Raw genomic sequence first — 21,314 nt, 5'->3', positions numbered from 1 at the left:
ACCCACAGACCAAAGTAGGGAAAACAATTTATTTAACATGCAGTAGGACAAATGCATTTGAGATGTATTTACAGTAACGGCTGTTCGGTATGAAGCAGGAACCTCAACCTACAGACAAGGGACATTCATAGTTTAATTTCCAAAGCTTGTAACAATGCATTTCCACGCAGTAAGACTATGGCATCTTTCCATTTGGCTTTACAGCACAGGCAACGCACTGCCGTTAACACTGAGAACAAAGCCATTCTGCAGAAAGCACTTGTGCTCTTCTGACTTCCTCAAAGTCACAGTGAGATTCACGTGTAGGCATCTACAGCAGTGAAACCTGCTTCCTCAGGACACACTACAGCACCTGGGCAGATTTAAGTGACCTAAACACTATCCCTATGCCTACTGTGTCTAAAGTGCTGGCAAGAACTTGTCTGAGGCAGAAAGAATTCTCTTTGTCCCCCATCCTAGTCCATCAGTTTAAAATTGCTGCTTTCTTTAAGAATCTCAGAGATGTAGCCATCCTTCTTGCCTGCCTTCTCTGTCAGGGATTCAGACCAGGAATTTACGGCAAGATCCTTGGCCAAGCTTTGATTCCTCCCACAACTGCCTGGTGCCTCTGATTAAGGCCTCAGGCCTTTGAATCTGCTGAGTTTTTCACCTCTAATGATTTTTACCTCTTATCACAGTAATGAAAATATAAATAACTCCAAGCTGTATTTGCAATAATGGGTTTTACAGCCTCCATTAATTCCAGCAGCACTTTATTTGGAGTTTTCTTCCTACAACAGCAGGGGTCTCCTCCTGTGTACACTTTTTCTCAGCACTTTAGGTGACTGCTCCTATCCATAGTTAAAAGCTGATGTTCAACTGCACTGCCAGAAATGCTGAGCTTAGCGTCTAAGGACCTGCCCTGTGCTTTTGTCAATGGATGTTTAAAAAAAACACAACAAAAACAACATTCATCTAAAACAGTCTGTCTCAAACCTAGTTGAGGCACTACTCGAGACTGGAAATTGAAGAGGAGGAAGGGACTGCTGGAATCAAAGTTTCACTAATTTAAACCTAGTTTGTGTGACTGTACCTGGAGGGCTCAGCTCCTCTGCCCCATTAGCACAGAACACTAACGTCATGGTAAAACTGCTTTCCACTTTGTGGAGATGATTGCACTTAGCCACTTCATAGAGGGAACAAATAAAACAAGGCGTTAAGCCCAGCACATGCACCATCACAGCCCCGTGGAGCCTTATTTCCTTTCACTGTTTGCTTGGTTCTGTTCAGCCATCCTAGAGCTCTACTATTTACATCTTGTGTTTCACCGTACTCCTCTCAGTACAACACGGTATTCAACAACACCATAATACTGCCTGCATGAGGGGACCCGAGGGGCACCTCCCCTTATCCCTGGATTCAGTCACTGCACCTGATTAGCGGCTGTAAGGACACTTCTGCACGCCAGGTGCTGTCCTCCACCAATGCTGACAACTGCTTCCCAGCCCCCATGGGCGTACCTCCTCACCGCACATCTCCTCTTTCCCCCACGCTATGGAATGCAATGAAGGCAGAAAAATAACCGGTGTAGCCGTTTGCATACAAAACAGCCCCAGCTGCCCGAAATGGATACAAGAGGGAGGCAGCTAGCACTCTAAAATAAGTATCTTAACTAAAGGTACAGCAGTGTCGCACAACACAGAGCTAGGGCCTGCTTACATCGACTGTCGGGAATGAAGCAGAGGAGGGGGATGAAGGGAGCTAAGTGCCATTTCAGTGTAAAAAAGAAGCGTTCCCTCACGGAGCCAGCATTATTGCTTAACATGCTTAGCGGGTCCAGTCTGGCACTGAGGCGGTACAAGTCCAAGGGAGGGCACGTGTAAGGGCTCTGCACTGAGAAAGCTCAAGGTGGCATCATTACCCCACCAGCCTGCAGGTATCTCTGGACAGCAGTACAGGAACACGCCAACTAAATCCCCTTCTGCTGACAGGTCTCCCCTCAAAATACAATAACTTCAAGTTTAATAGAGTGGAAAGATAGAACCAGATTCACCCAGAGGCCAAGATAAAAGCAACCAGCACTGGCTGCCGTTCAGTTCATGCTTGGCATAAATGTCCCAGGACCCCTTCAGCGTGGGGTAAAACATTCTGGGCTAAAGCTACAAGCAGAGTGGTCAGGACATGTAAACAAAGCTGAACATCACCAGTGGATAGCATGTGTGTCCCTCCCCACGTCACATTCATTCCAGTCCTGTGGGATCCTTTCCTGGTCCTGTCACAGAGTCTCTGGCAGTGTCCTAAGGTCATAGATTCCCCCACTGCTCTACTGGGGGAAACTGATCCACTTCGCCAACCTCTGTGCTGGGCTGGTCTCCCAGTGTGAAGGACAGTCTGTACCTCAGCCTCACTTTCTCCTGCAGGAAAGACAAAAAACAAGAGCAACATGAGAACAGCCTCAGTTGCTCCTGAGCAAAACATTTCACTGTTACAGCTCTACAGAGATCACACCAGTTGTGCTGCGCATAGCAGGGAGAAAAGGGCCAAGGTATGTTCATGGCATATTTCAGCTACTTAGCAAACCTGAGTTATTTACGTTACAGTTTTTAAAACATAGAAGCTTTATTGATTGTAATGAAACAGTAGGAGAAAAGCACAAATGATCTGCACTAGTAGTTTGATGTACGTGTAGCCAGCACTCGTCACTCAGCTGCTCTCCAGTGAGCCTGAAGAATGCTGCTGGAGTAGTGCACATCATGTGCAGGAAGATAAAACAGTTCCTGCTCTGCAAAATTCCCAGTAAGCAGTAACCAGGGGGTGGAACCAGTCTTTCCATGAGGGGACCTCCACGGGCTTCACAAAGTGAAACCTTCAACAATGCACCAAAGCCTTCTGACACCCTTTCGGATCTCGTAACTTTCAGCTGACACCTAAAGGACATTTTTACTGAAATTCTCAACTAGTAACATCTAGATTTGTCAAAAAATTAGAAACTACTTCAGTACATGGCTTTGACCTTTATGGAGCAGGTTACTTAAGTGACTAACTCTAGCAAGGGTTTCCAGAGCTATCCAGGTGCTCCTAGCACAATGAGCAGAAAGGAAAGTGTTAATGACGTTTCACTGGTCACAGGTACTTCTCATAACATCCCAAAGGGAAAGAACGTGATCTGACATTCATTAGTCTGTTCATTCAGTTCTGTCAGGCTGTATATAGCCTCAACACAGCAGAAGTATTTCTACAGCACCAGCTAATTTCACATCACGCTAATTATCACCAAAGCAGGGCACTTCCAGTGCACAAGGGAATTAAGACAAGGTCCCGATGCAGCTCTGATTGTTCCCCTTTAAAACTGACCCTTATATGACTGTTGCCCTTTTGCTGGGAAAAATATAAAGGGTCTTCTCACCTCTTTCCTAGCTGAAAAAGTCTGTGGGGGAAAAGACTATATACAGGCTCACTCTAGCCTTTAATTGAAACACCACTGGTCTGCTGCGGGAGTGACCACCTCTGGAGGGCAACTTAAGAATTAACAGCTGCATTTGCTCATAGGTTTGGTCCAAACTCCCCGAAGAATTCAATTTACATCAAATTTGGCTGAAAAGGACACGATAAATCCCACTCCACTACAGTCTGCCCCTCTCACCTTCGTAGGATTTGCCAGAAGCATGACTTGGGTGATGGCAGCAGGTGGCTGGATGGGATTGAATGGCGACAGCTCCGTGCCAGAGGGCGGTTGTAACTTCACTTTCATGGACTGCAAAACAAACAAACAAACAAACATAAGTGGAACCTCAGGAAGTACCTCCTACCTTAGGGAGGATGGAAGATGTATGCACAGGCTGGGGAGATAACAACAGACATCCAAGATGAAGGAAATCCATCCCCACGTGAGAATGAGGAGACGAGCCAGCCCACTTGCACAATACGATAGGAACAGGAAGACCAACAAATCAGTCCCAACAAGTCAACCCAGAGTAAAAGCACTGATCAGGTGAACACCAACAGCACCTTCCTACCCCAAGTGCTCTTGTGGCAGAGGTTTTAAACATAAGCATTTTCATGACAGGCAGATCATAGCTGTTCGGGCCAGTTTTCAAAACTGGAACCAGCCATCCGGAATTATGTAGGTGCAGTGAGAACCAGAATGGAATATATTTTCAAATTTAAGATGTCTTTAAGAAATTCTCATTCCCAAGGACCTCAGGGATGGCTCTATCCACATAACAGTCCTGTCATTGTGCTATCTGAGCCATCTTCATGGCCAGACATGGCTGGATTGATTTTAGAAAAAAGAGAAAAAACACATACTACCTGCAGTTTTTAATCTTATCCTATTTAGTGTTTTCTGCCTCTGACAACCACCTTTATGTTCTGGAAGCAGGCAGAGCACTGCCTACAGAAAGGTAGAACCAGGCTGTTGCATCCAAATCCCTGAGTTCAGACCCAGGCCTAACCCAAAGTGCAGATTCACACCGCTGTGGGTCCGAACCACGCATCCCTACCTTAGGAACAGCAGCCTGCAGCACTATGTTCTTCACAGGAAGCGGTGCCGTGTTCAGCATTGAGACTACCACAACCAGCACATCCGACCGTCCTGGTGGGCACTCCCTGGCAAAGTGCAAGAGGATCCGGAAGCCGTTCTTGTCATAGGCCGTCACTGGGAGGGCGCTGCCTGCCACAGAGAGTGAAGAGGAGAGGAATGCAGGTGTATGCTTCAGAAGACAGTCTGACGCTTGGCTGAGATTTCTCATCCCTGTTCTCCACTTCATGAGCTTAGTCAGGAAGCTCTGCTTTTAAAAAATGTTCAGAGAACGGTGAAAAACGTGAAGTACTTACTAGGTTTAATGGATTCCAAGGGAACGTGTACATTGGCCAAAGAAATTTCAGGTGCCTTCATGGGACTGCCTTGCTGCTGGAATGATGCTGGCTGGAAGAGAGGGCTTCCTGAGCCAGCAGTGCAGCTGCTTGAGAAAGGAATTGGAGGGGCTCCCGGGGCAGTGATGGGCAGCCCTGCAGGTGCTATTAATGGAGAAGAGGTGACAGGGGCTGGCAAAGTAACCCCAGGGAACACTGAGGGAGTTGCCATGCCTTGGGTGGCAGTCCTAGAAGACAAAAAACACGGGAAAATTAAGCTGAAAGTGAAGCAGGCATTTCACCACGAACCCAGAAATAACAGCAAATCACAAGGACAAAACAGGGGCCTGGAGCCAGTTTAGAGTCTGTGACTCACTAAGGTCTCCTGTAAGAAGCAGACCTACAAGGAAAATGGTGTTGGTAGGATTAAACATCACTAAGTCCAGGTGAAAGCAGAGCCTCACCTTGGCAAAGGTGGGCAAGGCTAAGGTGGCCAAAGGCCTTTCTACCTTAGCAGCCTAACCTTACGTTGCAGACTTAAATCAGGCAATAGCACAGTTGTTCTCTACCTGGTAGCGTCTGCCCTTCCCTGCTGAAGGTGGAACTCTACTGCTAGTTTGTAAAGATCCCAATCACACATTTCTACCAAACTAGAGAGTTGAATGTCTGTCTCTGAGCCTGACACTGCAGCAAGCTTGGTATTCTAACCACAGAGACAAATGAAAGTCCAAAAATTTTACTTACCCTTTGGCTTCTTCAAGAAGTTGTCCTAACGTATCTATCTTATGTGACATATTGCTCCCCACAGATGAGCTGAAGTACCCAGGAGCAGCTGGAACAGTCTTGGGAGGCCCCACAGGTGCAGCTGGTCCAGCAGAGAATGCAAATGGTGTGGAGATTGGTGCAGGGATGCTGGAAGCAGTCTGAGAGGCTGTGAAAGCAGAAGGCAGCGGCACTGACGTTCCACATGTGGTCTGGGATGTGTGATGGAGAAGAGGGTTCCCTGCAGGGTTGCAAGCAACAGTCACCATCTTCGGATTAAAGAAATCCAGGTCCAATTGGTCATTCTGCAAGAGAGGACAAGTACATGCTCTAACTCGCTGCTGTCCCCTATTGTAGAGGTGGCACTGTTACAGAGGGAGAGAGATTTACCGCAAAAACAGGTGGTGGGTGGCAAGCAGCAAAGTCTGTGGCCTATGTCAGGACTACATCTGATCTGTAATTTAAGCAAAGGAAGTGCTAACATCATGGGGGACAGACTGGAAACTGAGACAGCCACACTCAGGGATATTTACTCTGTTCAGACACAGCTATCCCAGATCTTGGGACTAAGCCAGACTTCCCCTCCGGAACAGCCGCCCCTCTGCTCGTATGTGTGATCACTTTTCTCCAAGGTGACAAAGTGTGTCCTGAGACCTCCCATGATAGCAAGCCCTCCCTCCCTTCCCCTGAGAAATTCTCTCCTTTGTACCTCAAACATGCTCCATTGGTTGTTTTCTGATGTCTCCTTCACTGCTGCAGGGGCTGGGTCATTCAGGCCTAAAAGGAAAAATAACAAATAGGTTACTGGAGTGGAAAACGAGTTAGGTGTCATCACTTGGAAGTTGTTTCAGTACCAAACTACTTGATTCAGCTCTGCCAGAGACCAAAAGTCTAACGAAAGACTGAAACGGGTTGCAAGTCTATGATGATGAAAAGGGACCAACAGCACCAGCAGCCAACATCCTGCACACGGCCCTCCTAATCCATCCTGATTTTGATTTATGGCATCTCCTGCTATTCATATCTGAGCTTCACAGGCAGGAATTCTGCAGGTTCCTACCAAGCAGTCCCTCTAGGGCACCTTGCTCTTTAGCAGAGCTGTGAAGTCAGCAGTGAAATCAGCACCAATGTCTATGCACCCACAGAGATCAGACTGTAATCACACTCAGTGGTTATTTCATTTGCTGCCTACTCTGGGAACACCGGACTTTAATATTGATTCATGGATCAGTTCTTATATTCAGGATGATTTAAGAGAGCGTCTGAGAAATCCTCTGGACTTTTCCAGAAATAACAGATCTGAAGACATGCAGGATTGACCAGAATCACAGCAAGGAAAGATATACCAATATAAATATTTTGGGAATAGCACAGGTTACTGTTCCCAGCTGCATCATCTGAATCACCAACCTCTCTCAACCATCCCTCAAACTCTACCAAGATCCAGGACAGCACTAAGGGCTCACTAAGTAATCGACTGGATGAGCCAAGAGCAGGAAGAATCTGGTGTGGCCAAAATCAACGGCACCTCATGCTCCTATTAGCCAGCCCTCAAACTCATGCTGGAGGAAATAAGTGGACTTTTAAAAGCCTAAATTGAGTAACCCTTTTTTGGGCCCCTCAGTGTCTTCTTACCTAAGCACAGAAGCTCCTCATCCAGCAAGGAAAGGGAGTTGGCAGTGCTGCTCTGCTGAGCAGGTGCAGCTTCCACTTGGCTCAAGGAACTGCTCCGCAACTGCGCAAACGCCTGTGGAGGAGGCGGGAGGATGGGGATTTCTGCTGGGGCCGGGGCTGCCGGGGGGGCTGGCGTCAGGGTGGTGGGCGGCATCGGAGGCGGCGGCGTGCCAGAGACGTCCAATCCAGCAAGGTCAATGAGGGTGTTGAGGTTACTCGTGGAGTTACTCCCTGCAGCGGACAGGAGAAGAGCACTACTAGGAAAGAAGGCAAAAGGCTCAGAGCAAGCACATCATACGGAAGAAATCAGTGAGATGGTTTAGATAACACAGATCCCCCCTTCGTTGTGGCTTACTGCTCTTTATAAATACAGGAGAAAGCCCACATGCTGTCCACCTAACCATTTGCTGCCCACAAGTTAAGTAATCAACCCAGATACTTAGGAAATTTCTATCTGAAAAGCAACACCTGCTCCAGCCACTGCTCCTTCCCCAGCACTTCTTGGGGCATAACTTGTAGTCTTTTCAAAATATTTTGAGCTCAGATCAGACTGTGGGAGATCCTCCAGAACTATAAGGCTACCAGAAAGCTAGAGTCAAGGAAAATATATGCAGTCTGGATCTAGAATTCCCTTCATATTTAGGACAGTCTTGTTACAATAGGATGCTGTCAGACAACATTATCCATTTCCGCTATTGCTCTTCATGCAGAAATGTTGAAGTAATTCCCAAGTGGCAATCCTGCCACACACAACACGTCCACTTCACATTTTAGTTTCACCTTCGAAATCCCTGGACAACTGGCCTAAATTCACAAATGGAACTGCTAGCAAAACAAGGATAGGACCCCTGACCTGGCTCCTACCCTCCCGCTCTTGTCCTTCTGGTAAAGTTATCCTCTTCCTCCACGTCACCATTAGGAGGTAGGACAAATGTGGAGACAAAAATGTATGAGAACTTCCAGGCACACAAACTGTTCAGATGCAGGTTTGCTACTGATGTTATCAGCCATTACAATTACAAGCAACCAGCAACAGAAAATGCAAAACTGTAGCGCTGTTGCCCACGAGCATAATTGTTTATCCACTGCTTGGGAGCTGCCTTGTCCCCCTCTTATTCACAACGTCTTGGCCAAAGGAACCATCAATAGCCTACTTTATCAAGCCTACTTTATCACAATTAATAGGAAACCCCATCTGGAAGACGAAATTGTAGGATTCAAAATTAAACAGTTGGCTTCCCAGGAACTTACCTTCCACTGCTGATGTCACAGGGAGATCCACTTCACCATTGATCGCTTGCCCCTCTATTATTTTTTTATAGGAATTTATCACACGGGATAAGTTGTCACTGGCCTGCAGAATATCCCCTACATGCAAGAGAGACAAAAACAACCTCCAATACTTTAGTCACTAATGCTGAGAGTACTCTGTTAACAGCTAAATAATTAGCAAGAATAAACACATTTATCTATGAGTTCCATTATTCTGTCTGCCATGCTTCTCTAAGCAAGACCCTGACCCTGACCCTTCTAGGTCCATATACATTACAGTTATGATGAAAATGACTCCAAGGTTTTGTTCTCTACAGTAACTCCCTTCCCCTTCCCCAGCAGGGGCTGTTCTCCCCCAGCCTCTCCCTATAATGTCAAGTCCTTGCATGAACATAAATGATAAGCATAAAGAGCAAGGAACTTGTCTTTTTGCTCAAAGCAAAGCACATCCACAGAGGCATCTTTACATCAGCTGATCCCTTGGCGACCCCTTGCATAGTCACAGGTCACAACTGTAGTTAAAATGGAGAAGTAACTTATTTTACCCAAGCTGCTGTCATTATCCTCTGTCTCGCTGGCTAGCTTGAACAGCGTCCGTCTTTTGGTTTCGCACCTTTCGTAGAGCTCCTGGGAAGAGAGATTAGGACAAAGCGTCTTATCAGCCAGGAGCCACTGTCAGCAATACCAGTCAGCACAATGACTGCCCAGGCATTCTATGGAAAGCCCAGAACAGAGAAGCCAGCTTCCCTTGAGCTGGACAGGCTAGCATAGCAGGACAGCCACGATCCCCTGTCCCTGCCCTATTAACAGAACTGTGAAGCATTACATCACTGTGAGGGTCCAAACAGTCTGCATTTTCAACACAACACCTCTCAGTCCTCCCTCACATCAGCAGTTTCAGCCCATTCTAGTCCAAATGGGATCTTTGTTCCTTGTATTAGTTGTCGCTAAAAGCACAAGAAAGAGCAGAATTTTACAACCTCTACTCAGTCTGCAACCACGCAGAAGAAAGGTGGCAAGAAGGAAACGTTTCACAGAAATAAACCATTTTCTTAAGCTTTATACCATTGTTCCACAACCTTGTTGTTAAACAAAAGTATAATTTTAAATTTTAAAATTAGATAAAGTGCAACTCTTCAAGGCCCTGAGCCTATCCAACCACCCCCTTGCAACTGACTACAGCAGCTGCAAAGAAGCTGACTTTATCTCAACAGAAAGGGGACTGAGGGTGGCCTTTGTTTGAGATAAACTGCTATCAACAGTTAAAACGGATCAACTAGTGGTATAAACATTTCTCCCCAACTCGTTTAAACGACACCCTGGTGTCTGTTTTAATTTTCATCTTCCTGATGTTCTACCAACCCTTTAATGCTAGCTACAGGGGAGGACATACTTTCTGCCCCAATCAGCCTTTGGTTTATCCATCCACAGTGCTGTGAGGGACAATTACTATCCACAACCAGTGTGCTCTAATGGTACCAAGAATTAGAAATTGCAGCTTCTCAATTCTGCTACACTGCATCTTTGGAGAACAGCTGTACCTGACTTCAAAAATGTGCAAAAGAGCTATTACCCACTATCCTTGTAAGGCACTGAATCTTTTGGTGAGAAGTATTAAAAGCATGGTTATTTTCTTGCCTGCTGTTTCCCATGACAGCTCTTGTTTCTTGGCACTGCTCTCCATTTTATTGCACTATAATTCTTTGCAAAACTCAATGAAATCTGAACAAGAAGAAGAAAGGACTGACTGCAGTATTTCTGGGAAGCAGCAGCTCAGACCCACCTTCATGAGCTCTCTGTCTGCCTCTGATGACTCCTCTTTGCTGTAATGAACCAACATCTCATTCAGCAGTTTTACGTTGTTATTTACTTCTTCCAGTGTGTGCATGCGCTTTGTCACTTTTTGAATCCGAGCCTCATCCTTCAAGATGTAAACAGAGACATGAAAAGTGAGTTTTCCTGTAAAGGTCCACAGTATCACAACAGCAGGTATCATTTGAAAATCGTGTAAAATTATGTCTATTTAAGGTTGAGCTAAAAAGAAAAAAAACACATCAAAACACCACCACACCACTCTCCATTCACGTGAAGCTTTGTTTATTTGATCATCTTTTCACTACCATTCTGAAACACTAGAAAACTCTGTATTTCCAAAAAGTCTCATTAGTAATATAATTATAAATTAAAATTTGTTTAAAAATAGAAGTGTTGAAAACACTGTGTTCCCAAAAGTCCCTTTCTGACCTTTCCAGACTATTTTTTTTGGTGTGTGAGTTTGTTGTTGTTGTTCCTTGTTGACATTTTAGGAAAAAAGACGTGTTTGAAACAAAATATTTACTAGAAACAACCAGCACACTCTGGTAGAAAATGTCCACCCATCTCTGATTTGAGATTCCAACTGAAGATGTAGGAGAGTCTGCCCTGGGGACAGGAGAAGCTTGAATGGAAACATTTTGGAAACCTATACATCCTTTTCTGTCTAGGAGCTATACTGTTTTTTGCCAGAATCACAGTGAGTCATTTCCTGGACTCCAGGGTTTCTAATGCCTGCCATGGGCGGATGCATCACAGCTCTACAAACAGGAAGGTGTTTCCATGAGGCCTGCTTGTGAGAAGACCCAGTCTGATGACTCAGTCCTCGGTAACCAGGGGCAGTCCAGAAATGCTCCCACCAAACCCTGATGTGAAAAAGTATCTCAAGCAACAAGAACGCAGTTAATTTCAACACAGCATTCAATCCTTGCCACTTCTTGCCCTGTCCCATCAGGGACACCAACTGCAGACATTTCTGCAATACAAATACCTCCCAGTTGTGAGCTAGAGTCAAAATAACCAACACATTCATTTCACGCAGCCCTGCTAAGTCATCAGACAGCATCCACGAATCACCTGGACTAGATGCAAGTTTTTTTTTTTTTTTTTTTTTTTTAAAGTTTTTAGAAAATAGGAAGAGGTTGGTCGTTACTGACGGTCAGTCTCATTCAGTCCCCACAATTTAACTAAGGAATATACCAACACAAATGCACCTGAAGCCTGAGAAACCAAGGTCCTGCCATTCACATGATGCTAAAGCTCTCCGCCAATGTGGGGTTAAATTGCTTAAAACCTGCAAAGCAGCCCACTGATTGGTCCCAGTCACCTACAGGAAGTTCTTACCTCTTTTACCATGGATTTTATAAGCTTGTTTGCCTCTTGTAAATCATCTGGGTTTTTGCTTTTCAGCAGTTTGGCCAGAAGCTGTAAGACAAGATGACGATATTCAGGAAACAAAAACCCTTGGGCAAATGGAAGCAGCAAGAAAAATTTAGCAGAACAGTTCAGGGAAAAATACACATAGACCACTATTACAAAGTCAGGAATCATTTATGGGTTTATTGTTTTACATGAGTTGCTACATTCTTGCTTCTGCACAGGACCTGTACTGTCATATTGCAGCGACTTGACACTGGGCAATTATTCCTCCTGTACATGATTTTTGGCAACATCTGTAAAACATTTTCTGCCTTCTAGTATTACAGCAGGATGGCACTTTAACAACAAATAACTACATAAGCGTAACACAGACAAGTCTTTCCTTGGATTTCAGGTTAGGTATGTAGACAAAGCAGTCATATTTAAACCAATATGTTCTTTGAAAGAACTGATCACTTCCCCAGAAATAAAAGCTGAATTAGTGAGCTTTCCTTCCTTATTCCAAATGTGCATTAAGCAATTACTTTTTATCAGTAATTATGATAAAAATCTTCACTATACCTTGGATTTCTCCTCATCATCAAACACAGGGTTTTTGGGACGAGGCGGTGGAGAAGGAATCAAGGTTTTGTCCACAGGAATCACAGGATCAAACATAACAATCCCTGAAAGCAGAAGGGAACCCCCATGGATTTGCAGCGCAGTCCCACCATGCAGTGCATCCTGTTATTCACATGCTGCTGTCAAAGTGAACAAGCTGCCAATCTGTCCACTGATACTAGCACACTGTTCCAATACACAATACAGCATCAAAATCACTGAGCATGCTAGTCAAACAAAGAACATCTTCTTTAATAAAGGACAAAACCCCAGCAACTGTGTTGCCATGTCCATACTGTTCCTCTAAGAGCTCAGTATAACCAGTAGCTCCCCACTATTTGTCTTTTCCCCTTTCACATTAGCTTCTGAGCCACTATGCAGAGTCCCAGACAACCTAGCTTTGTGCAAACTCAAGGGCATAACATTTCTTTGTAAGAATGAGCTGAGCAGGAAAGCAGACAGCAATGCAGGATGGGGTGATGAGCAGACTCCTAACGATGAGTGGGGAAACAGCCAAGTTTCCTGCTTGTTCCATTGCCAAACCCCTAGATTTGTGCTCTACCCCCAGGAGCTTTCCCAGAACCCTTTTTTTTTTTTCCCCCCTTTTGAAGCCACTTGCTTCTCTACCAAGCTTTTTTTCACTTTGCCTACACAAGACATTTGTATCAGTTTAAAGGTACAGTTGTAAAGTGATCTGGTCAACAGAACAGAAAAAGCTACATGGATGCTCTTATTTGACTTTAAATTGTCCTTAAATCATTTAAAACTAGTTCCAAAGAAAAATCATCAAAATAAAGCCCTACATATCAAAACCAAAAGCATTTGCAAGGTGTTTCACTAATCTAGTTAAAAAAAATAAAAATAAAAGACCAACCCAACCCAGCCCCCAGTATAATGACTAGCTTTTCCAAAGACTCGAGGAATTTCTCCCTTGTTCCATCTCCTCTCAGTGTGCCTTGACTCCATCTAATTAGAAGTTGTATGTTTTGTGACACTCCTGCTTACAAGCACAGGCTGGAGGGAATGTGTGAAGGAGCAGCTGACTTCCTACCTTGTCGTTTCAGCATGTAGTAGGCATCCTTGATTTTGGATTCTTCTGGCAGTGCCACTGTCCAGCTATACAGCAATTCGATCACTTTGGTCTTCACCTTTTCCGAGACCCGATCTCCCAGGTACTAAAAATGTGAAAAAGATGGAAATTCTCATCATTCTTTATTTCTTTTTAAGAATAAAGCCCAAACCCAGAGAATGGGAGTTCAGTGATATAAATTAAGAGGTGTATAATCCAAGATCTAAGATGCCATGCTAAGAGGAAAAAGTGCTCAAATATATCTGAATTAACAGCAAAGGCTTTGTGACTATCTTCAGCAAAAGAAAGAGCAGATACTCTGTTAGTTTCAGTATTGCTATTTAAAAATTATAGCAATAGAGATGCCACCCCCCTGCAGTGTCTTACAGGAAAGAATCTTGGAATACTTCACTGTATTAATCATGTCTTGGGGTGCTTCTATCTATTTTTCACCACATTAAGCTGATCATGGATATCGAGGGACTTGCCCAGGCGCTCTTTACAGCAAGTCAGTAGCAAAGTGAGGATTACAACTCTGTGGTGTTGCCATATCTCATGCGCTGATTTCTGTATCACATCTCTCCTCCAGTGATGCTGGCATGTCCCTCCCCACCAATCCCATCCCAAGAAAAACAAAACTAACAAGCAAAGAAAACAGATAACCACCACCTAACCATTTTAAATTGATGGCTTAAAAGCCCTTGTGCTACATGAAGCATTGTAACAGTACAAGGGCTATATATCAAAAGTAAATAAGCACAACATACTGAGAAAAATAGTAGGAAGAGCATACAAAAAAGTTAACTAAAAAATGTTCTTTGAATATATGCTAATAAATGCAATGAGGCAGACAGCACTGGAAACATTGTGAATGTTGCCTTTAGCTTATGGAGGCCAGACAAAGAATAAATAAAATAGTAAGGCTCAGGGACTAACCTTTGGAGACACAACCTTTATTAACTCATTCAAAAAGCGAAACTTTCCTACTTCATTATGAAATCTTCTCCCACAATTCTTCATACAAGCTTCCAGCACCTGCATTCAAGTAACAGAAACGGGAGCTGAAACAAACATCAAAACCCTACAATAACAGCTTAGATGTGTCTGGCTTATAGGGGAGCTGAAGGACCCATGTCAGTGAGACACAGATTCCTGCTCTGGGACAGTGGCACGAATTCCTTGTCTTTAGGGGTGATGCACCAAGACAGGCTGCTCTCCCACTCCCAGCAATGCATGTATGGGTCAGTCACCTCCCTACTAGGGCTCACAACAATAAACACAAGTCTTACCCAAGGATAACAAATGAAAGCAGCTGAAACACAGAGTTATTTCCAACTGCTCTGTTGCTAATGCACAATCTGGACACATTGGTTAGGCAACCATGCTCCCTCTTCCTCTCCACACCCTCCCAGCAGGGAATTCAGCCTCAGGGCTAGCCCCAGCTAACCCCACTAACACACGCTGTGCTCCTCTTATACTCTGCATGGAAAATGTCAAATGATATATAGCTGGATTTAAGAGAAGGGTCAAGGACTACCTACTGTCAAGGCTTGGACTGCCTCCCATTCCTGCGGCGACTGGATCTTGTGAGCCAGGAGTCTCACAGCTATCTGTGGCCTGAAACAAAGCAGGTGCCCATCACAATGCAGGGGAACATATTGAGGGATTTTCAGGCTTTCAAGAATTCTACTGTTTAAACGAGAGCTTTCACATGATTAAAAGAAATTAGTACGTTTCACGTTTTCATCAGTGTACAAAGACTAACAAATCTTCAAGACATCTTTGTAAGCTTGGCTGTTTGCATGTATAAAAGGAAGCAGGGCTGGTCTTCTGAGCCAGCAATTCCAGATTCCTCCTTGGGATGGGCCAAACAACTCCCAGTACAGTCCCCAGCCCAGGAAATCACATCATTTCTCATGAATTAGTTTCCTTTTTCCAAAAGAAAAGACTTCTTCCTTAGCTCACAGGAATGCTGTGACCAGGAGGTTTGTACAGATTTTATGTGAAGACCCATCAAGCACTAAGAGTTCTAACCCTGTTTTACAGACTGAAAAACAGGGTGAGTTTGGCTAGGTGAGAACCCTGCAGCTGCAGAGGTTGACATGAGGCAGATTCAGGATTCATATTTTCCTAGTACTCAGCCTGTGTATAAACCTCCCGTTCACAGAAGGAAAATCAAACTTCACAGCACCTTGTTTCATTTCCAGCCAGATCTTCCTTGTGATATCAGTATATATAAGAAAAAAAAATTAAAACTTTGATGATCAAATGACATATTTTGAACTGCATATGTTAAATTACTAAGTCTAATGTGGTTTGGGACACCTACCCTTCAAGCTCTTTATTGATCTGGTCACAGAATCCAATGATGTATTCCCAGTCTTCTTGCCTGTTAGATGGGTTAGTGGCTTTATCTTCAGCAAGAGAAAGAAAATATGTTACCAAACAAGCAAAAAGAAACAGTATAAAAAGTCATGCATTTCCTAGAGAAAGGCGTTTGACATCCATTGCCAACTATAAAAAAAAGAAAGAAGTTGACACATGCTGCCTCTGGTCAGGGGAAAGGGTGTTTCCAAGTTGATGCATCCAAATATCCAGCAAGAATCACAGCTTTCCAAAAAGCAGATGCCAAATGTCAAGTACTCAGAAACATGCTTTTTCCACATTGTAAATGAAAGTACAAGTATTTGAGCTGGTTCTGCTTCCCTCTACCTGAAATGCTCTTTCTGTTTCGCCATAACAATAAACTCCTTAAAGGCTGAACCCTCAAATTTTCTACATAGGAAATTATTTTTGTATTCCCTGGGAGTTTTGTAAAAGTAAGAGCTGGAAGATCAGATGTTTAGTAGAAGTCATTTAGCATTGACACTTGTTTTTAGAGTGTCAGGTGATTTGTTGGTGATTTGTTTTATCATTTCTCCTGGGAACTATGAACTGAAATTTATTATTACCCCCAGAGTTCTTCTTGCAAGTAATAAACACCACAGCCTGTATGTGAGTAAGGATTCAAATCCTGCATGCTCAAACAGAGACTGATGCTCTACTGACTGGACTATGCCAAGCTCCTGATGGATCCTCCCTCAGACACCGGGATCTCGCTTATTGTACGACTGCAGAATCCCGAGGCTATCAACATCTCTTTTTGTTATGAAAGTATCTTCATGCATTTTACTTTACTCTGATGGAGCACTGAATTTACAGTAGACAATATGCCTGCTTTAATCTAATTTTCCAGCTGAGATGACTGGACATGAAGATTTCTTTCTTGTATGGGAAGCAACAATGCACTGTAGCTAGCTAGGGCCTGATATTTAAGAAGCATTCCTCAAGATTTTGAATGGAGATAGACACAGAAAAGAATGTATGAGTTAGCCAGATAATATAGAGCAGGGGATGAAGTACAGAGGGGAAAAAAAAACAAACAGCACACATGCCTGTACTTTAATCATACAGGAAAGCATAACTAAATAACGCATGCAACATAACAAAGCGTCACTTTTTATCACCATTAAAACATATCCTTTTACCCTTCCACAGGCAAATAAAAACAACTGTTCAGTACCTAGGCTCAAACCTCACTTCCACAGTGCACCTTAGGACTGCTGCAGGAGCAGGACTATAAGGTTTGCTGCCTCCTCACAAAAGAACAGTTGTAAGGTAATTTTGCAAATTGTTCCATGGGTTGCATCTGTAAAATACTCTGCACCAGTGAATCTACTGCTGACCTGCACAGGTCCCTCGATAAGTCAAAGAAGGCAGCCAGGGAAGCTTAGCTGTGGGATGACATCTCACTGTACCAGCTAAGCTACCAAGCTACTTTTTGAGCCTGAGAGATTCAAGAAAGGCTTACTTTAAAATGCAGCTGCTACAGAGCCAAGCAACTGCTCAAAACATGAGGCACTTAAACCTTATTTCCAAGCTCACAGCTGCTGAACGCCCTGGAAGCGTCATGAAAACATGGACGTGTAATAATCTACAGCCTTTTCATGCAAGTCAAATGGCATCGGGCACGGTTTGGTGCTCCAAAGTACCTCTGCTGCTCTGCAGGCCTAGATGAAAGAAATACAGTTCTTGGCTGGAGTTAATGGAATTTATTTAATAAATACAGGAAGAGCACAAACAGGGAAGGACACTCAACTAAATGAACTCTTTGTTGGTGGCACATCCTGAAATTAGGGAAGAGATCTGGTACAAATGGGAAAGTGTAACCAATAGGTCCTTGCCAACATTAGAGATGCTTGGAACAGCTTTAAAATTAAAGATTTCTTGGAATGACACTGGATTATTTCTCACACTCATATTTGATTCAGATTCCTCTAACTTTTTGAACCAAAAGCTCTCACATATAGATAGTAAATCCTCAGGAGAGGGACATTACTGAAGGGAGATTATGTTCTACACGAAGAAACTCCCTATTTTGAACATTCATAAAATCTCCACGTGAAGCCCTATTTCATACGTTAATGTTCTTGATCAGAAGCTTTGCCCTGGCTCTGAAGATTGATGTTTTTTCATGACAACACGCTGGTTTGTACATGTACCTTAACTGACTTGCTTACCGATCTCAGTACAAGCCATGTTAACACAGCATCCCAGACAAGCTAACTTCCCTTGCTTAACCTTTTCAGCCTCTCCCCACATGAAGCTGCATCATGCCTATGAAGATATAACCTAAAACCCTCTACTTTTATGCAGAAAACTTAAAACGTAGGCAGGAAGCTACTACTGCTCTACAAATAGGGTTCAACCCTTTCAAGAAAGGGCTAGTTCCAGGAAGAAGTTTGGTGCTACAGAACATTAAATCCTTGGCTTCTCTGTTGAAATTACCAAAATAAGCCCATTTGGTACCGATTATGAAGTTTGATCTTGTGGAGACGTTTGTCCATGAGGCCCCATCCTGAAAATCCCATTGCACAGTGGCGCCCAAGCAAATCTGAATCAGCAATTTGGAAGCCAGTCTCTGCACTAGCCCAGTCCTGTCAGCATCTCTGCCTTAGCTTTATACGACCTAAGTGCAGCATTGTCTGAAAGTTGCTTCATACTTGACCTAAGCATCAGAGCCATTCAGCATTTATTTGCTCTGCTAAACCCCGAAACGCTAATGAGTCAACATTCAGATGCATCATTACATGTGAAACAAAGGTGCTTATTTTCTGTATAGAGCAACAACTCTGGAATACAGGGAATATTAATCGGCTGGTAATGAACACTCATTTTGCTGAGTTTACTTCTCTCTAGAGATAAGACAAGAACTATCCCAGCAAAGTGTTTCTCCTGATCAGGCTTAGCACATGAATTGGGAATACCCTGTCCAAGTGCATCAGAGTCTAATGTTCAGATTCTGTCTGTAGCTTAGGAAAGACAAGCAGAATGCTGACCCATGGTGATACAAGAGAAGAAAAAAAAAGGACAATCATCATATTTTAGCTGCCTCCATCTGTCAGATACCTGGACACTGCCTAAGCCTGACGTGAATGCGATGCAATAAGCTTCCTTTCAGAAGCAGTAGAAGAGGCAGCACTAAATAAAGTTAAAGGATCCAGCTGTGTTTGTACACCTGACACTATCTTCTAATCTCCTCTTCTATTTCAATTAAGCACAAAAGAAGAGCCTGCAGACAGAGAGAGAATAGAAGGGATCGCCTTCTCTCACCCCAACTGCCTGAAATGAGACAGGAGATGAAGATGCTAGATCATGGCAGGCCGAAGTACAGATCCTGGTGCAGCATTAGGACACGAGGATGATGTTACTTCATGGGTCTATGACTCCACCTCATGACCGAAAGATAGGGCAGCCTGGAAGGCTGCATACCACCAGTACAGAAAAACCACTGGCAAGGAATTTCCCATCTTCCTGTGACTGGAAGGTTGACTGCACTGCTGACAGTTCTGGCCCTTCCCTTCAGTAAGGGCATGGCAGGTGCACAACCTCAAGGTTAGCATTAGACACGGTACATCTTTTTGATGGTTACAAGAAAAATAACCTCAGGAGGCCTGGTGAAAGCACTCAGACGCACCAGCCTTTGCACTCTGCCTTCCTGGTGTGCACGACTCCTCCGGTAATTTACGTTTAATAAGTGAACCACGCTTCCTTACAATGGGAGGAGCTGTACAATCACACCAGCACAAACCACCGTAGCAGTGACCAGGCATAAATTTATCATCGTAAACAAGAGCAACACTCAAGCCTTGAAAAAATGTGCACTGCTCTGCAATCAGGCTCACTGCAACACAGAGCAGGCAATGCTGCTTACAGCGAGGAGGGCTTTTGTAACGCTGTTCTTCATGTGCTCTCAGTGACAGAGCATCCTACTGCATGGTCAAGGGAGCTAACTCCTCTCTCAACTTCCACAATTAAAAATAAATAAAAAACACAAAGCAAAGAGCCAGGAAGCTTTCCAGCCTGCACAGCCTAAAATATCCTTCCTACTCGATATTTTCACACACATGCTGAATTTGGTGAGTCAGTCCTCCTCAGAGAACGATTAAAAGGAAGGTATGTGGGTGTTCCTTCATGTGTCTCGCTGGCTACAATTAAACAGAAAGATATTGACAAACTGTGGGAGTTCAGAGGAGGAGCAAGAATTATAAGGGGACAGAAGGGATTGATCTAAAATGAGAAGTGAGAGCTGAAAACATAGTTTAGGCAATAACTCCTGTAACAGATGATGATACCACGTATGCATTTGAATTTTAAATAAAAATTCAAGGAAGAACAAGAATTATTTCATCTCATTAATGGAAGTACAGCTCCAAAAAGGTGACAGATTTTACATTCTGAAGCACTGAGGGGAATGACAGGATTCTGCTATTTGCATAGCACCCAACTAGTTAGGAACTTTGCTCACCACTGTAATCGAACAAGTAGCTGTACTAAAAAAAAAGGAACAAAATCCAGGTAATAAATTATCAGTCTGCAAGACTGCATCCCAGAGGCAGGAGCAGAAGCCCTGTAGTTGGAATATATATAAAAAAAATGACAGTTCTGTTTAATTCACACAAGTCCCCTCCAGCCCTGGGCCAGACCCCACAGTGCTGAGGCTCCGCACAGCCAACAGCAAAAAGGCAGGGACAGGGACACAGCAGGGAGATGCTCGGCAATGGCTGTGAGGTGAACGAGACAATTTTCTTTCTGTCTCTAATGTTTGATGTTCTGTAATATGAAATAATTTTCCTAAACCAATGATTTTTAAATATTCCAGCCTGCAGTCTTCCAATGGACACCCAAAACTCCTGCAAGCACATCTAGGTGCAGAGAGCAGCTTGCTTGCTTGAAAAACATGGTTGTATAACACAGGAATACAATTTATTTAGGAAATTCCTCCAGCCCCGAGCCTCACAGACACCGCTCAGACCATCCACGGCGCTAACAGAGAGCCCGGAAGGGGAAGGAAAAGGGAAAGAGCCTTTGTGGTCAGAGCAGTGACAGCTTCAGAGGTGTCGAACAACCCTGCCCGACGTTTTAACGATTAAAGTGCTGATCACCGGCCCCCCAGCGCTGCCGTGCCTCCACGGCCACCGCCTCGGGGTGCCCCCCGACCCACAGCGAGACCGCGGGCAAGCGAGGGGCTGGGGCCGGGGCGCTCCCCCGCTGCGGCTGCCGGTGGAAGGTGAGGGAAAGCCGGCGGAGAGCGGGGCAGGGATGGGGCTGAGGGGGCCGAGAGGGGCTGAGGGGAACCGAGGGGACCCCGGGGTGTGTGTGAGGGAGCGGGGCCGGGGCTGAGGGGCCGGGCTGGGCGGCGGGCCCCGGCGGTACTCACTCAGCCACGACTCCAGGCTCTCCCCCTCCGCCTCCGCCATGTTGTCGGCCCGGCCCGGCCCGCGGCTCCGCCCCGGCTCCGCGAGAACCGAGCGGGGAGCGGGGCCGGGCCTCGGAGCCTCCCCGGCGGCTTCACGCTCCTCCTCCCCGGGCC

The 21,314-nt window shown here is 44.6% G+C and overlaps 1 protein-coding gene across 2 annotated transcripts; it reads right to left on the bottom strand.

Moving 5' to 3' along the window:
* Window positions 1–15: 15 nt before the first annotated feature.
* GGA3 (golgi associated, gamma adaptin ear containing, ARF binding protein 3) lies at window positions 16–21,258 on the bottom strand. Of its 2 annotated transcripts, XM_035558644.2 has the most exons (17): window positions 21,162–21,258; window positions 15,732–15,816; window positions 14,944–15,019; window positions 14,339–14,437; window positions 13,385–13,508; window positions 12,295–12,398; window positions 11,698–11,778; window positions 10,325–10,462; window positions 9,087–9,168; window positions 8,521–8,637; window positions 7,231–7,500; window positions 6,305–6,372; window positions 5,578–5,900; window positions 4,816–5,081; window positions 4,482–4,651; window positions 3,623–3,733; window positions 16–2,393 (listed from the first exon to the last, which is right to left on the bottom strand). In XM_035558644.2, the coding sequence occupies exons 1-17, from the start codon at window positions 21,199–21,201 to the stop codon at window positions 2,283–2,285; spliced, it is 2,265 nt and encodes a 754-aa protein (XP_035414537.1). In that variant the 5' UTR covers window positions 21,202–21,258; the 3' UTR covers window positions 16–2,282. The 2 variants fall into 2 exon arrangements, with proteins under 2 accessions (XP_035414537.1, XP_035414538.1); XM_035558645.2 differs by lacking the exon at window positions 21,162–21,258 and having other exon boundaries at window positions 14,940–15,019; window positions 15,732–15,773.
* Between the last annotated feature and the right edge of the window lie 56 nt (window positions 21,259–21,314).

This window comes from Cygnus atratus, chromosome 18, assembly GCF_013377495.2.
Source record: "Cygnus atratus isolate AKBS03 ecotype Queensland, Australia chromosome 18, CAtr_DNAZoo_HiC_assembly, whole genome shotgun sequence".
Lineage (NCBI taxonomy): Eukaryota > Metazoa > Chordata > Aves > Anseriformes > Anatidae > Cygnus > Cygnus atratus.
The sequence above is the reverse complement of the archived record's forward strand: the minus strand, read 5'-3'. Positions and strand labels throughout refer to the sequence as shown.